Raw genomic sequence first — 18,445 nt, 5'->3', positions numbered from 1 at the left:
GAAAATGGTTATTTTTATATACAGCTCACTGTTGATATGTACTTTGTTAAATGTTGCTTGCTCGCAAGACCGTATGGCACTTAGCTGCATTGACTCCGGATACTGAGTTACCCCACAACTACCTATCCATGTTTCTTATTATTTAACATTGAAAAAACGAAAAATAAAGAATATTAAAAAAAAAAAGGTTGGGTTATGTAAGTTAATAAACAGCTTGTATTGAAAATGAAATCTGGGACACCAGGAGAATTTTACATCCTTAAACATCGATATGACCAGCCCTAAAGTGGACTACCAGTCCTAAAAGATGCTTCTGCCTCCATAAACTATAAGGAGTTCTATGTATCTGGCACTGATACTTTATCAATAATCCATATATCAGCTGGGGGCAAATCTTAAGAAAAACTGCTTTATATTTTTTAATTATAATCATTCTTGAGTAAATCATTGTAGCAACTGGAAATTCCCACTCCACTGACAGAACAAATGTTCTCTGTTTACGGACCTTACAAAACCATTTATTTAAAACAGAGGTTAGTGGGCCTGACTGCTCCTGCGGTAGAGTGCAGGACAGTGACACAGATATCCTGAACTATGCAGTTCTAGTAACAAGCTGGGAGGAGAGCCCAGACATGTCATCTGTCAACGTCACTTAACTGGCTTCTCCTCCAATCACAGAGTTATTTATGTTACATTAAGGGAACTTTGTTATACACCACAGGCCCCATACCACAGCCTGCATTTTGTGAATGGGCTGTAAAATGCCAGCCATAGTCTGAAGTATTACTGAGGGGTATAGTAGATAGCTATATCCCTTTTCTGTTTTAAATTGCCCCATGGACCATAGTTGTTTTTCCATAGTCTGCATTGTTTTCAATAAAGAAGTCTTACTAATATACAGTATGTATCTTGATCTTACATCTGCATAGCCTTAGTATATGAAGTGGTACAGCACAAACATATATATTATACGCATGATGCATAAAAAGCATTTGACTCTAAGACTACCTGAGGCTCCAATCCAAAGAGTGCTATCTGACCAGACATTGGTGGCCAAAATCAGTTAGACTTGGCTATGGGGTGCCAAAACTGGTATACCTGTCATCCAACAACAGTTGAGACGACCACTAATAGTGGCACAAGAAAATGATGGCTCTCTTCTCCAGAAACCTGACGGGCACATTTTTAAACTACTGTCCCAGCAAAAGGAATGTCTGTCTCCATTGTAAAAGGGGGAAATATTTGTACCTTACAGTAGAAAGCAATTTTATACCCTGACCTTTTGATGTCCAGGAAAAGATCCTAGTTTGATGTTGGCATCAACAAATCCTTCTTCATCCAGTGACACCACTTCACCGTTATCTCCATCTTTCCATTTTGGAGAGGTCATGTCATGAACCAACCTGACCGCCACAGATTTGTGAACCGTGTTCGTATTGGCCCAGTAGATGCCAAGCTGAAAAGCCTCCTGAAAAACACACGCAGAGATAAATCAAAATGACTTTGTGCTTTATTCACATGAAGGGGTCTTATGTCACACATTACTAATAACCAACTAGAACTATCATAATCCACAACTTTCTTATTAATACTCGGGGACAACAACCTGAGTACCTCATTTGAGGTTTAATTTCCTTTTTCTGAAGACACAGAAGGGACCATTAGTGTTAAATGGATTTCCTCTGAACTAACAGAAAATAAGTTACCATCTATTCTATACCTCCCCTTTATAATCCATCACAATTCTATATATAAGAATGCACTTATACACAACAGGATTTTGAACACCTTGTAAAACTTTTGCAGGTATTGTCGAAGTCATATTCAATTAACCTGGGAGCTTTTGATTTCTGTATCATTGCCCCAGGTTTGAAGTGAAATTCCGGGATTTTTTTTTTTTAATGTTGCCTTGCATCTCTAAAATAAATAAATAAAAAAGGCTGCTTCTGTTGCAATATCCAACTTTAATCTGGAGCTGCCCCCACAGAACTGCTTCTCTGCGACTAGATTTCCTCAGTCTTCCTGATTGAATGATGGTCAGCATCATCCAATCCATGTGCTGTGAGCTCAGGGGAATTCAGGGAGGTGGGGCAAACTTGATGTTGTCAGAAATGCATAGCGGTTAATGCAAGTATATAGTATATTTATACTTGCATTACCCCTGTTTTTCACATCACTGGGTGTGACATCTTCATCCTTCCAGGAAGATTTCTGGGGAATGTAGAGAAGGTGAATTCTCCCATTAAGACACCCCAGTGCACTGCAGTGGCCCACAAGATTTTACCTGCTCTGTAATCTCCAGGATCTAGTCAGAAGGATTCATCATAATTCTAGGTGCCACAGGCAGAAGACGGTGGTGAGGTAAGTCTAGATCCTACAGTTAGTTTTTATGAAAGGGAGGAGGTCCTGAAAATGTAAGCAGGTTTTGCACATAACTGCAAGGCCCACTTTAAGAAAAGGTGTTTTTTCCCCCAACAATTTGTATTTAGAGTATTTTTCAGCAAATAATGTGCTACAATGTGTTTTAGGTGGAGAAGATTTCCATCTGCGCACTTCAGCCTTCAGATGTGGGGTTCATTTACACACATTTGCATTTATGACCCCTCTGTCTACTGTTAATGATCACATTATATTATTAATATTATGTTGACAAATCCTATTTGCAGTTAATTTTACAAACAAAAATGCATTCATTATATTAGAAACCTACATATTAGACCTAAATTTCAAATTTCTATACCTCATTTAGACAGCAGTATACTCACACACTGGAGAAGAGAAGTGCTGTGTCCTATAATGAACGCTGGAGTAAGTATTGTTTTTGTGCCACTAGCTTAAGATATTTCATATACACTTCACAAGGCCCATGTGCCGCTGTTAAAGATTAAAGCGGACTCATTAGTGTAACCATTGCCCATGTCCTATATTGTGTTAAAGGATGCCCAGTCCTAAGACCCACTCTGAGGCTGCTGGACATTCAAGACTCCTCTATTTTAACAGCACAAGGCAGCTCCATGCTAGGCTCTCGAATACAACAAAAAGGGCTGGAATCTGATTGGCTCTGTAATACATCACTCTGAAAAGTAAGAGCTGGATTCTGATTGGCTCTGGTATACAATACTCTGAAAAGTAAGAGGTGGATTCTGATTGGCTCTGGTGTACAATACTCTGAAAAGTGAGAACTGGAATCTGATTGGCTCTGGGATACATCACTATGAAAGTGAGAGCTGGAATCTGATTGGCTCTGGAATACATCACTATGAAAGTGAGAGCTGGAATCTGATTGGCTCTGGAATACACCACTCTAAAAACTGGAACCTGGAATCTGAATTGGAGGAATTGTCGGAATCTGGATTAGAACACTCCTCTAGAATATATAAATGAACGACTGCACGTCTTACTAGTTTGACCGTCTGCTAGACTCGTGTAGCATGAATGTTTGGCCACAGAAGTAGAGCAGACATCATCTAGTAGGCAAGAGTGAACCAGCTACCATGATCTCTGCCCGCAAAATGAACTATAGCTTTTTAGTGCGTGAACCAAATTTAAATGGCAATGCTGAGAAGTGATGAAAAACAGTAATGTGATTGACACATACAGAAAACAGACCCTTCTGAGGTGGTTACGAGGGGGGAAACTGCTCATGTTGGTGAACTACTCGCAATGCAAGCAACACTGGAAATTCTCCACACGACCCTGTTATCATAACCTTCCAAGGACGCGGGCTGTTATTTTCCACAGGCGCGTAACCTTGCCTTGTTTCAGGCTTTCTAAGCTTCTCCTTGCTAGTTGTCACAGTTATATGTCCTACATACGAGCCACACAGGCAGCTATTAATTGATGTGATAGCCTGGATTAACCTCTAACATTCCAGAAGTGTTTAGAAATTTTAAAGCCAATATTGAGAGTGTAAAATGAGAGTGTAAAATGAAATACCTGCAAACAAAAGTGCCTTATTATATAGAAGTTAAAAAAAAATCACAGTGATATGCTTATTACATAGATGCTGAACTCATTTTATTGCTGCACTCAATAAGAAAAGTGAAATCTCATGTCCAGCTTGAGCAAAAGAAAACAAAAAAAATCAGCACCCAAATACTTACCTGGAATTATACTCTGCAGATTCACCTGCTCATTAATCCAGCGCTGCTCCTCTTCAGGGTTTAAGGACACCCAGCATCATTCAACTACTTACTTCGAGCCCAAAGCACCAAGGGCCCGCTTTCTGCCATGGATTCACAGACGATTGCTGCAGAGAGCGGCGCCTAGTCATTATATGGCACTGCTCTCTGTAGCATTTCAGATCCGCCCAACACTGGAGGAATAGGAGGGTGTAGAGGACCTGAGAACTCATCAGACCAGACTGAAACACCTGGACAGAAGATTGATATAGAGTTTTTTAAAGTGGTGTTCTAAAGGAGGGGGGCAATCCAAAAGACAACATTTGACTTTAATTTGTCGTCAACCTATAGTCCATTATAAATGCTTAAATATCCTGCCTGACACCGCCAGACAAAATTCCATTATAAATGCTTAGAAGTGCTGCAAGACACCTCAAGATGCAAGCTATTACCTTTACAAGCCCAAAAAAAAAGTTTTCTTTGTGTCTCTATGATTAAGTTTCACTTTGGTATTGTCACAGTATGACATAATACACAAAAAAATGTATGAATGTTCAGATATTAACGATTAAGTAACCACTAAATATTAGTTGGACAAGTAAATAATGAATATAGGGTGTAGCCATGCCATAGAGATCTTAAAGAACTATGGATGTTCTGTTTTGCTGTGTTTTTCGGGGGCTGAAGGAATATCTTGTGGTAGAAGACATGACTTTTCAGGACGACAAGGTGGTGACAATGTTGGCTTGGTATATTAGTGGCAATTAATCACTTCTATAGATTTTAACTTAATTCAAGAATAAATTGCCCCCCTTCTAGGATCCGTTAGCCGAAGGGTAATGTCAGTAAATCTTTTACTGGATTTTTCCAAAACACACTGCAACCTACTTCAACTCAGAGTTGTAGTATGAACAGGGCATACAGAAAACAATTTGTTTTTGTATGCAATTTTGCACTTTTTTTATTGCAACACAAAGAAAAATGCAAACAAAAGAAATTAAATTAAAGTTAAAATATTAACAGTTTAAAAACCAAATAACAAAAATGAGCAGAAGAAAATGATAGGTAAGGGGAGGAGGAGTTAATGTGTAAGGAAAGGCTACACAATAGCCCACCTTTGAACATTTTCTCTGATATTTCCTGCATACATTGAATGATGAATCATAATCTTAATAATTTCTTTTTACATTTTTCTAAGTGGTCATGTGACAGCAAAGCTCTGTCTGCATCCCCTTTATCTTTGACCGGTGCGGCAGATGGGTGGGAACTCTCTCCTGGCCAATAACCTCTTAGAGCTATGGACATCAGTGGGTGACGTCTCTGCTCTATGGTATCAGCAGGACTTCAGCAGCATTGTTGGCCTTTCACAGACACACAGATTAGCCAGAGCTTCCATAGACTAACATTGGGCTTCCGATCAGATCCCCCTGAAAAACTGACAGACAGACCTGATCGGATTGCCTATGTGAAAGGGCTGTTAATCAGCCCTAATGAATGTAGAAGAAAAGGCTACACAATACCCCCCTTTGAAATGTAACCCCATTGCTCTGATATTCCCTGCATACATTTGCTATGAAAACGGACACATGTCCTTTTACATCTGATTCCCCATAGACCAGCATAGATCTGGTAATTTCAGTATGGATCCCCTGCTGATCAGAGGAGGAGGCACCGTGTTAAAGGCACCTTAAGTTAATAAGAAGGTACACAGAAACAAATCTAAAAAAAATTATACATATGTATTTTAATGTCAGGTATTTCTATCTGACATCATATGCAGATCGAAGCTCATTGCTTAAGGCCCCTTTCACACGGTGGTCCACAATGTAAGTCTATGGGTAGCCGTGTATAAACGGACGGTGTCCGTTTACACCTCATTATCCCTGACTCCGGTCAGGTCCGGAAAAACAAATGGATCAGAGATCTGTTTTTCACGAGACCTGATCGTGTCGAATTGAGGGTAATCTGATGTAAACAGACACATGTCCGTTTACTTCTGATTCCCCGTAGACAGACATGGGGTCCGGTAATTACAGTAATTTCAGAAAAAAACTGGACAGACAAGGATGTCACAGTGCTCTGATCAGGAGAGGATCTGTGCACTGATCAGCCCGTGTTAAAGGGGCCTCATTCTGCAGATTAATGAAACAGAGTAAATACAGAGTAACAACAATGCTACTTGTACCTTTGATAAACTCTGATCAGAAAATCTGTTTTTGGCAGCAGTGGCTGCTGTATACAATTGTCGGTAAACATGGCAAAGTGGCAGAACGGAAGGGGGGATGGGGCAGTGTGCTACATATGCCCTGTGCACTTCGGTGAGGTTTTTTTTGGGTGCCCATAGCATGCCTAAGGTACAAGAACGGTTCAAGAGGCATTTGATGATTTGGTTACACCTCTATGTCTCCAATGCCCAAACAATCATGCTTTTTGCGAATATATAAAAATAATCTTCCAGCAAATGCATATAGACCCTGGAGTGGGAGACACTCTTTAAGAGCAGCAGCAATGTGCCTCAGACTTAGCTGCAGTCAGATGCCTGGCAGGGGTGATCGTATTGATTGTTCTTGTTGCAGATATCCAGTCTGTATCATGTCTATCTTTTACTGCCACCATAAAAAGCAATACAATTATGCATTTGGATCATGCTTAGTGTAATTAGGAGAAGATGGATAGATAATCCGACACACTGCGTCACTGGGCACACAATGTAATAACATTCTAAAACTTGTATACAGATTATATCTTCATTGTTCCAACCAGATATGTTTCAAGCACTTAGATTATATTAGAGTGAAAAATCGATTTGACAGATTTCAGTAGACCTTCTGTGTTGCAAAGGGCACCAGCTAACAGGAAGAAGGGATATTAGAATGCATTCAAGTGTCAGAGAGATGGTTAAGGCAAAATGATAGACTTCAGCAGAATCAGCAGGCTGTTGGCCAGTTCAAGCGCAAACAGAGTCCAGGTTCCGGACAGGTAAATGGAACAATGATGAACAATAGCGGGATAGGCCGATGATCAGAATAACCAAGGGCAAGCTGAGAATCAACACAGTCCAAACAATATGCAGGAATAATCCAAGACATGAACAGACAGACAGACAGACAGACCTCTATCCATGACATGAGCAAACAGACAAGTCTGATGATCATGCAAAGACTAAATTCCCAGCATTTAAAATAATCATTCATGACTAGGTTGCAGAACTGCAGTACTATGACCAGCAGGCAGTGAAGGCTCAAGGCTGTTTGTTACAATCACAAAATCATCATAATTTTCCCCTTTTCCAGAACGCAAAAAAGCAGACACTTCCAAGACCAAATAAAGTCTAGAAATTTTAAAAGGGTTGTGCGGTGAAAATGTAAAAGAGCTTTCAAAAGACTGGTAAGGATTCACGCCGCACCCATGAAAGTGTATGTGGAACCCTAACTTTTTTTGTGTGCATAAAATAGAGAAAAGTTGGCAATGCTGGGGATATCCACCCTTACTATTGGTCCTGGTGACCATTGTCCCCTGCACAGAAAAGTGGTGAAATAATGCAACATTGTTCGTGAAAAGGAAAAGTAGGGAAGGGTACATCTTCCTATAGGGGACTAATGTGCTGGTGACAATTGTCTAAGAGGGGTATTTTGTTTTGGAGTGATCTCCCTTTGCTACCTGGTATGTCTCTGGGACAGGATGTAAAGGGAAATCTCCCCAACAGGAAACAGACTGTATTCTACTGTATCTAAAACATAACAAACAAGGTTGTGGCTTTGCATATACTTTAATACTCATTTTACACAGCTTTCCTCACCTGTCAATTGCTGAATTTACATGCATTAAAGCTTGCCGATTGCACTTACAATACAATACAAACATGGGGGATAGAAACGGGAGGTTGGTGTAGCCCTGTGCGGCTGACATCATCATATCAACCAAGGGCGCTGTACAGCAAACAACATTACAGCAACTGATGACGTCGTGCAGCTGGCAGTGTCCAAGCAACCAATGATGCTGTTGGCTGACAATGTCCTAGCAACCGATCATGCTTTGGGCCGACAAAGTCATAGCTACCAGTGACGAGGAGTGAGGAGGTGTCATGGCCCTGCTCACTCCAAAATGACATCGGTCTTAATCACCTCCATTTTTTTTAACTCTGAAATTGTGGTATTTGTTAGGAAATTTGAAACAGCCATATCGACATATTAGAAACGTTTTGCAAATTAGAACTTTGCATGTGTTTGCATAACTATAGAACTAGTTAACGATTTGGCGCAAGAGTTCCAGATACAGCCATAATGCTAGCCTTGTGTCTCAAAGGTTTTATTGAATCACCCCCAGAGTGTCCTGCAAGTTGTGCATTTAGCTTTAACACCCGTCTACGACCCTTTAGGTGGTTGGCAGTGCATCTCCTGCTGGATTTTTGCTACTTTTTTGTACCCCTGCAGCAAAACAGTTTTACATAAATATGGTAAAGAGGAGAATTACACCAACAAAGAAATGGCAGGCCAGCAGGAGAAGGAACCTAGACACATAGATTTTGTCTCCAACATTACTTACAAGCCATCGGTGGGGGATTCCCCTAACCAACATCACTCAAACCTAAAAGTATATCTAAACCAAAAAGCTTTTTTGTAGTTTTGGATAGAATGTGGAAGTGTTAGCAACCCTGTCAGTTTTTTATCACTGTCTATGACCCCCCACTGGGGAACTTTACCATCCAAATGTGTCATGGTGACCATTGTCACAGAGACTGAAATAAAACTAAAACCCAAATTTATGATTTGTCACCAGAACATGGGCAGAGGGTAAATTGTCAAATGGGGGGCATCTGTTGCAGTTACTGAGAGGGTATTTCCCTCACTTTAGAGACATTTCTTCTTACTTTCTGGTGTGTCTACAAGACTGGAGGTGAAATCAAATCTCCCCAAAGGCACACAGAAGGCAAACCTCCCCCAAAAAACAATGGGCACTTAACATCTCTATTCTCTCCAAAACCTGTCTCTACTCTCCCTCTCTACTCTGGTTTTTTTGCATATATCTACTGCTAGCAAGCAGTAGATATATGCAAAAAGTGTAAAAAAAAGGGTTAATACTTCCTGTCTCTTACCCGCACGTTCCCGTCCGAAAATGTGAACATTCTCGAGTGGCCGCAAAGCATCTTGGGGCGGGCGCATGCGCAGTTCACATTTTCGGCCGGGACGCGAGGAGAGACACAAGGTAAGTCTATGGACGCGTGCACCTGCATGCAGACACGAAGGGACAGGAAGTGCCAGCAAGCTCAGAGCAGTCCGCGCGGGATGTGAGACCCGTCGCAGCGCTGGAGGGACAGATGAAAAGGACAGGAAAGAAGATTGGATTAAGAAACATAATTTAAGGTAAGTGCTGACACTAACATTGGGGGTAGGGAAAAAGATTTTTGACTTTAATGTCACTTTAAGTTAAAACAAATCGAAGCATACAATTCATTTAAATACACTATCTGTGAATCCATTGTAATTAATGTATTGTATGAGTATTAATAAGTCATTTAGCACATTTGTTTGTAGTCCTTTCTTGCGTGCTATGCTATACCTACGGTGCTGACACCGTATAAAAACAAAGTAGCAATTTAGCAAACAGCTGCCCATTGACCAAGACCTAACCTCTGCCCTGAAAAGTTCAAGACTCAACACACACCACTGAAGTGTTAAGGGGCAGACACAGATAACTGATCTCTATATTAACAATCTACTCTTTCAGTAGCTGGGGAGTAGCTACTCATGACAGGAGGAGGGGAGGGAGTTGGGCTCTGTTATTAATTACAAGGACTTCCAAACATGTTTAACTTCAAGGATTGATTGGTATATCAATATTATTAATGAAATACTAAAATACTGTCTTGTTGTCGCATTTCCCAATGAGTGTGGCAAGTTTAAAAGTCAAGAAGGAAAGTCAACTTTGACCAAGCTTGTTTTACACACTGTATCAGTCAGCTATTGGGAACAGAACGGTTCTGGTAATAAACAGCATATAATGACACTATCAGAAGGATGTTGTGATATAGAAACTGTTACTGAACATTTACTTCATATACCACTTATAACTAGTAACCTTTGTCATGTAATAGATTTACGTGCTGTAGCTAAATCAAACTAAAGTCCTGTCTAAGGGAGAAAACACAGAATGATTAAATGCACAGATTTAACTGCTTAAAGCTGAACTGCAATTATATGAAACATATATACGACAGCTGTTTTACCTGCCAAAGGATTTCAATTTCTGTCCATTCATTCCTGAGATTTATACAGTCCTGCCAGATTGCACAGATAGCCTGGAGAGCGGACTTAAAGAAGAACTCCAGGCAAATAAAATCTTAACCCTTGCAGTGGGGCTACAACTCACCCGAACTGTGATTCCAGCTGGCTCCCTGACCGGTCCCTGGAGCCTCTCTCCCTATCCATTCCAGCTGTCTAAGGTCCTGAGAGTCATCACAACCTATACAGTGTATTAGATGTGAGGATGCCGAGGGAAATTCCATCACTGGAGGACTGGTCTAGGAACCAGGCGAGATAGCGGTTTGGGTGAGTATATTTCTGTTATTTCAGCTCCCTAGGCCCCACTTCAAGGGTTAAGTTTTTATTTCCCTGAAGTTCTTCGTCAACTCTACTAAAGTTAAGTAATACAACTAGGTCTTGTCTCCACCAGCACATGACTGGTCAGTGAAGGAGAAGCAGCAGACTGAGGAACTCATCTCTCTGCCACTCTTTTCTGTTCTAGAATAGGCACGCCCCTTATTAGCACATGAGCACCACAGCACACCTGATTGGCTCCTGGTGCTGCTTCTATCTCCCCTAGTCTGAGCTTTGCTGTACAGGGACCACAAGAGGCTAATCCTAAGTAAAATGTAGGTACTCACAGTTGCTTTTAAAAGTACTTTTAAAGATTTTATTTTTTAATCTGAGGTCTAAGAGGTCAGTTTGAAACATTTCATTAATGTCTCATCTCAAAAGCTGGTTTAATATAAATTTATATCGCTGGTAATTAATTAAAACACTATATCACTCTTAAAAATGTTACTATATTGCTGATTCTGGGCACTTAAATGTTATGGTGATAAGTCTACAATATACATTCCAATCTGAAGAAGGCATTTACCTTGAAGTTAGGAGGAATTATGGTTTTTCCAGCAGGGATTTGAAGAATTATATTCTCGCCCTCAAATAACCAAAGGTCCCATCTGGATTGGTTGATGAGTAGAGCCCATGGGAGCAGTTCAATCAGCATAGTCTTGAGATGGGGCTTCCAGAGGGAAAGCTTCACCCGCATAGGGCTGTCCCACTGAGCCAGGTGCTCCACACTGTAAAGACAAGGTCACAGCATTACTTTGAAAGTCATGTTAAAACATCAAAATTAACTAATACAGTTCAAATAAATATAAAATACATCCTTTAAGTTCATTTATTGTCAGCAAAATAATATTTCCACAAATGCTCATTTTCTGTTATAAACGCCAAAAAGCTGTCAGCAGAGGTATTGCATTCTGTGAAGCTTCTAACATAAGCTCCTTACCAATAGTCCTGGGTTTCCTGGCTTCGTCTTGCACCAACGTCCACCAATGTATGTGCTTTGGCATGCATTAACACAATGTGTTAAAAAAGTGCAATGTGCTTGTGGTGCCATTACTAAATAATGACACCCCAAACGTGGGCAGTAAAAAGTACATGTTTGCCCATGTGTAGAGCTGCATCAAACACGCGGGGGGAAAACGAGAGGCTAAAAAATGCTGCATGATCTACTTTTTCGGACTTGTGGCACGTGCAGCAGCCCACTGATTGAATAGACTGATGTGCAGCAAAAAACAGCACATGAATGCAACGCAACATTCCCACAACATTGAGTGTGAACAGGGTCCGAATGTTAAAACATCCTGGAACCTGGGTCAGCTAGAACATATTGACCTGAATTGTGCAGGTGTTAATGCTGCAGATATGTCCTCTTGAATTCCAACTATTTAAGTTGTAAAATAGGCAGGAGCAGAAGAGAATAAAAACATGAACATCTGATGCCAAATGCAAACTCTCCTAATTTGTAATGAATTCATGTTGGTTTTGCATAACTGGAACATTTCTAAAAATATAAAAATTTGTTTATAAACATTGCAAATATAGGTACAATAGGGCTTTAATGACATGTAGTTGGTATTTAAAAAAAAAAAATTAAGTGCAATTTTCCATGCTACAAATAATAAAAAAAGCCATAATAATGTAATTATAATTAAAGAAGGATTTTTTTTTATTTTTAGTGATGGATGTAGTGAAAATGCCTTAATAAAAATTAGAGAGCCTCCAGATGTTCCCGTTTCGCCCAGGTTTCCATCCCACTAGAAAATGTACTTATTTTATTATATGCAACTACAAGGATGTCAATCTGTTGTTTAGTGATGTTACATTGAACAGCTACTGAATTAATTAAGTGGTGAAAAAAGCAGATGTAAAAGAAGAAAATATTTCCTTTTTCTTTAAAAGCCCCTTAAAGATGAAGCATTATAACATTCTGTAAGAGAAGAGCTGAGCAAAACATCTCCTAATTCCAAAAGTCTCCAATTACAAAGCTAAACGCAGTCACTAGAGAGGACACGAGCACCAACAGTTTACTCCTGCACCTCAATTAACCAACAGAAAGGTGGCGCTGCTGCTTTTGCTGTCTACAGATTTAGTGAAACATTAAAACAAGATAATCAATTCAGAAATACTTCAGTAATCAGATATCCTAAATATTTCCTTATAAATCCTAGGCTACCCTATGTGGGGGCTACTTGTAAAAAAAAAAAACTAGTCCTGGATTTTTTTTATTTTTTTTTATTTCAAAAGTAATTTCATGAAATATTTATCTTGATTTTGGATAAAGGAATGTTTATTATTATCAAGGACTACCTGCACTACTTAGGAACTCCAAACCCCAGCATGTCCTGGGACTAGCAAATGTTCAAAAGCTGGAGGAAGCAGGTGGAACATGGTTATTAATAATAACTTATTATTGTATTAACTTAATAACTTATTTTATAGTATGAGCTAACAAAGTTCTAGCCTAAGCAGTTTTTTTGGCAACTCCAGCCAAACAGGCGCAAAAATCACAAGCACAGGATTATTTTATCTGCAAAATTACTTAACCTACCTCCGCTGCACTGCACGGTTGCATAGCATGAGGAGGGTAGTAACGCTTTTTAAAGCCTGCAATACTGTAGGCTCCATTCCATTATCCTGAATTCTAGTTACCACCCCAAACTGATAAACTCCACTTTGGCTTCCTGTACTCCAATCTCCTACCATCCATTAGCAGGTAAGGCAATCATACTGTATATCTGGCTGACCTGTGGTAACTCAGCAGACTAGAGGTAATTACATTGGCTGAACTGTAAAGTGTATTTGAAACTTGTGAAATAAAATACATTTATTATTGTGATTCAACCACCTACGATGTGCTACATGGCAGCAGAAGGAGAGTGACCATACTACTCAGATCCAGCTATTCTGTAGACTCCCAGACACTGCCCTGCCTCCTGTTCTTTGTACTATTAGTGAATATCATTGCACTGGTGACTCCCACCCCAAGTTTTGCCCCTTTTGTAAGACCCCCTCATTATCTCCCTCTGTTGCCCTCAGCACCAGAAATATGCTCAAATGAATGCCTGAAAGCCTGATTAATTTTTTTGATGTGGCCAGTCTGTATAAAAACAAACATCTAATTATATGTGCATCAACAACAAAAGACTTCAATACTATTAAATGAATACATAACAGAATTTAAGGTTGTTTTTACATATTTCTGGATTTATTATTGGCTGCTTTATTTCTACCCTCTGCACATATCCTCCAACAGAGGCAGAAACCTACCTATCTGTATCTTTTTTAGTGTATGGCCATGCAGGCAGAGTGTTGCAATCTCCTCCGTAAAAGTCGGAAATAATTTGACTTGCAGAATACTCGCTTTGTGCTTTCATGGCAATTTGTTTAATCAGAGCTGTCGAGATTGGAACAGCACATTCTGAAGGCTCTTCTTCCTCTCTGGAGATAAAAAACAAAGCATACATTTATGGTTAGATGAAAACAAAACCCAACAATTTACTGAAGAACAACTGGCATTGCACCGAATAAGAAAGAAGTCCCTTATGAAGTGTGAGATTTCTACAGAAAACAGTTCTGGCAAGATATGGGAAGCTGGTGGATGCTTCAACCTAAACATTTCCACTAGAAACCTATAAAACTAGAAATCTATAAACAATTGGGCCACACAGCAAACTCTCTACACTGGTCTGACCATCATGTTCTATCTCTAAGCAGTTCCACTATCAAGGTAATAACTGATCACATTAAGTGAATGATTGCATGAAGTTTCAAACATAGGTCTGCATTGACTTCTACAGCACCGCCATACAAGGAGACAACCTGCATGAAGAGTTGTAAAATGTGGGCTGCGTTGTGCTTACCCCAGTGCAGGGGATAGGATAGTGTATTTACTGTTTGTAAATGAGCCCCTTAATTTAATGTATGCTATGGTGTGATGAAACAAAATGCATTTGCTGTCCTTAAACAGTGATACTGTAGGGAAGCTCTACCTCGCTTGGAATGTTAAGTGATGAGTGAGGTCTGGCTCGATGTTCTGCAGCTGCTTTTCCAGTCCTTTTCCAGGAATCACTTGTGCTTCATCTAGGCCAAGGCTTCTCTTTTCTAAATGTATAATAATGGGGTCGGGAAGATGGCTCCTCATGATAAAGAGGGGGCTGAACACGATCTAAAAAACAAAGAACAGAATTACATTACTTTCTGCTTTATCCAGCTGCCTAATGTTGTAAATTGTGGCTTCTAAGGTCGTGGTGACCTTCATCCTTTCCAGCACATGGGAGGTCACTGTGTTGTGCTATTTATTACTCACCATCCTTTGCTGTACTTGAGAGTTGGGCTCCAAGGTTAGCAGTGTGCACCACACATAAATAATGGCTCTGTTTGATGATGGCACCTGTGAGCAATGAGACGGATATTAACAAAGGAGTTTATCTTGGAGCTTCTTCTACTATTTCCTGCCTTTAATTCGACAACACATTATGCACAATGTTATCAGCCAGGACAGTCTTTGTAGATGGAATAAAGAATAAAATAATTTAATGAACTCTAATGGGACCTGTTTAATGGAGGCTTCCTCTCTACATTGCAGAGGTGAAGAAACCCCAAGCAGGGGTAATTGGTAATAATGAAAATGAGGTAAGTGATGCTCCTTCTGAGTTAAACCAAAAGGAGCACACATTACTATCCTACAAAACTCCCCATCAGATGTTTTGGGCAGTGTGTCTGTGGGGTGTAGGACAACTGGATGTGGTGGTTTGCTTCTACTGTCTCCCAATATTTATGTGGAGCAGGGAGGGAAGGGGGCTTTGGCGATGTAGTTCCCCTACTCTATAAGTTACTTCTGGGGTTTAGGGTGGGTTTCCACCTCAGCAGAATCTAAGCAGGACCTAAGCAGTGAACATTTATGAAAACAGTGCAATAAAGAAAAGTCCACCTGTGGGTATTCCATGGGTCACAATTAGTTTCCAGTTCCATAGTAACTGGAGCTAGTGATTTGCATTCCAAGCTGTTCATGTAATTGTTGACCAGAGTCCTGGGTGCATCACAGGACAGACTGGATTTAGATAGGGTACTACAGTGGGGATACTCCGATTCTGAACAAGCACTGCAACATGAAGTAAAATAACTAACTAACCAGCTATATAGGTTGGAGCAGGTCTTCCATGTCTACTTTCTTGGAATGCAGCACCTACACAAGATATCACATTATTTAACTTTGGATACATAAGGCCACTGGGGCCTTAATATGCAAGGGGTTTCTCTGGCAGATCCAGCAAGTCTAGGATGGCCTCTACGCCAAAGAAGGTAAACAGATCGGGTATGTGCTCTGGTGTCTAAAGATGGAACTACCCCCACCCTTTCTAACTTGGGAGATGGAAAGGGTGTCCCTAGGCATATGATGCTCCTACAGACTGAATTCACTCAAGCAGGGTTTTGAGTAGACATCACAGAATAAGCATGGCATGAGAGATTGAGTAAAATATGGACCTTGGACCCATGTGTGCATTCAGATGTGTTTTGGTGTGGAGGTGTCATGATGGATGTGGTCTGCTGTTCAGGATCTCTGTGTTGAGTAGCTCAGATTAAAATTTTGGTGTTGTTCCTTCTATGTTCAATGAGAAATAAGGCGGCAGTACAAACCTTTTTATAACATAGGCAATATTGTTTTGTTGGCAACACTCTGAGTGGCGTACTCCCTTTCATCACTTGCGTTATGGATTTATTTTACAATGGGAACATTGTCTGCAGGGAGTCCGTATGTTTTCTCCATGTTTGTATGGATTTTCTTTGAGTGCATCAATTCCTTCCCATAACTCTATGGCTATTTGCACTTGACCAAATTGGCTCTAATCTGAACCTATTTCCCATGGCCAGCCCTAAGTTTCTCTTGAGATAAAAGGCCTGGGCGTTGTTCATGTACCTCAGCCCTGTAAAAAAAAAATTACATCTGCGACTAAGCAGGCTGATATGTGCTGGCTGATGTGCCTAATGGCATAGATGGACTTACGCGTACACGCAACACTATTACTGCACAGAATTTCCAAGCTGAAATATAAATGCCATCTTCTGCAGCCAATAAATCCAGACACATGCAAACATTCCACCCCAGACCCCACTGACACTCGGCAAGATGCAATGAACATAAAGTCTGCTGAACATCGCAATAAGGGAGGAATTTATTGTGTCAAGCAAGATTTTTTTCTTTTTTTCTTTTTGGAAGGGCAGGAAATCCATGTCTAACATATCAAGAGTAAAGCAAACAGATGTAAGATATCTACATCACATAATCAAAGAGTAAGGGGCTTGCCAACTTCTAAACAAGCCAGGAACATAGGGTGTGTAAATGAGCGCATTGCTTAAACATTTTCTCACACACAAGCTGCGCAGTGCTCCCCAGTAGCGTGTCTTGTAATGTGATGAAGATACATCACTACTGCAAGCAAGAGCAATAATATTTTACTTTACAACCACTCAGACCCTTACCTTCCAATCATGCTAAACCAATTATGGGCAAGCTTCAGGCCTCCAATTGCTGAGGTTCAACAGGTCCAAACATTCCCCACTTCTTCTTTCTGGGCAAACTGCAGATCTCAAGCTCTGGAGACTTTGCATGTCCCAGCTTACCTGAAGTAACTAAATTAGATAGGGGCAAGCTGCAAACCTCCAACTGCCAGTTTCACAGGTTCCAACATTCTCCACTTCCTTTTTTTCTGGCTAAGCTGTAAATGTCAAACTCTGGAGTCCTTGCAAGTCTTAGCATACATGAAGAGACAAAACCCGCCATGGGCAAGCTGTAGACATCTAGCTGTTCAGGTGGTTAACTTTCCATACCAATACAAAATCACAATAAACCCACTATGCACAAACTGCAGACCTACAGCTCAGAAGTACCGATATAGGTCGGCCTTGGGGAATTATATTATTATTGGGTCCATGCCAAATAACTAAGCAATGTTATATTGCAGAAAAGCTGTAACTTAAAACTTTAAAAAAAGCAGTATTACAAATATTCATAAGTATTTAAGGAAATTTTAGAATTTTTAAACTTGGGATAAGAGGTTTTAGTCTTCAGACTTCCTGTTCCGGTTCCATTCTGAATGGACGGCTAATAGATAACATGTGCAATGGCATTACAGCCAATATATTTTAATATTTTAGAGTTGCACTTCTGCTTGAAAGAATGAAGAATGTCATATGCAAGTTGTTCTAATCTAAATACTGGTCCTTTGTTGAAAATACTCAATATTATTGTTTCTTTATAAGACTTGGTTTCATCTAATTTTAAGATAAAGACATGTTGTAAATCACACCAGTTAAATCTGTGTCTGTATTGCATGTTCAAACCTTAATACCAGAAGTAAGAACAGGTTAACAGATGTTTACTCCAGGAGTATATAATGAGATTTGAAATTCTTCTAGAGAAACCCACTAGATTTTAGGAGACTAAATGTACTAGAGTACTAAAATTTTATGATATTTAGTCGACTAAAACTAGACTAAAACTAAAACAATTCAGATGACTAAAATATGACTAAAACTAAATAGTATTTAATTTTAGTCAAAAGACTATGACTAGAACTAAATCAAAATGTGCTGTCAAAGATAACACTGCCTCAACAATTCTACGCCATTAAACTCATAAATGGAGGAAGAAACTGTGGAACACTTTAATGCAGTCATGTGTGCCATTTTCGATGAGTTAGTTTATTTATTGAATATATATATACATATATA

The 18,445-nt window shown here is 39.9% G+C and overlaps 1 protein-coding gene across 5 annotated transcripts in view; it reads right to left on the bottom strand.

Annotated features, from left to right (window-relative positions):
* Nucleotides 1-18,445, bottom strand: part of VPS13B (vacuolar protein sorting 13 homolog B) — a 761,266-nt gene that overhangs the window by 57,342 nt on the left and 685,479 nt on the right. For all 5 annotated transcript variants that reach the window (XM_018559352.1, XM_018559343.1, XM_018559336.1 and 2 more), the window contains exons 45-49: nucleotides 15,021-15,104; nucleotides 14,704-14,879; nucleotides 13,982-14,152; nucleotides 11,244-11,445; nucleotides 1,280-1,468 (exon numbers count right to left, since the gene is read on the bottom strand). In XM_018559352.1, the coding sequence (XP_018414854.1) occupies nucleotides 1,280-1,468; nucleotides 11,244-11,445; nucleotides 13,982-14,152; nucleotides 14,704-14,879; nucleotides 15,021-15,104 (822 nt within the window). The remainder of the gene's footprint in view (nucleotides 1-1,279; nucleotides 1,469-11,243; nucleotides 11,446-13,981; nucleotides 14,153-14,703; nucleotides 14,880-15,020; nucleotides 15,105-18,445) is intronic.

This window comes from Nanorana parkeri, unplaced genomic scaffold (assembly GCF_000935625.1).
Source record: "Nanorana parkeri isolate BGI_ZX_2015 unplaced genomic scaffold, ASM93562v1 scaffold16, whole genome shotgun sequence".
NCBI lineage: Eukaryota > Metazoa > Chordata > Amphibia > Anura > Dicroglossidae > Nanorana > Nanorana parkeri.
Note: the sequence above shows the minus strand (reverse complement) of the source record. Positions and strands in the feature narration are given on the sequence as shown.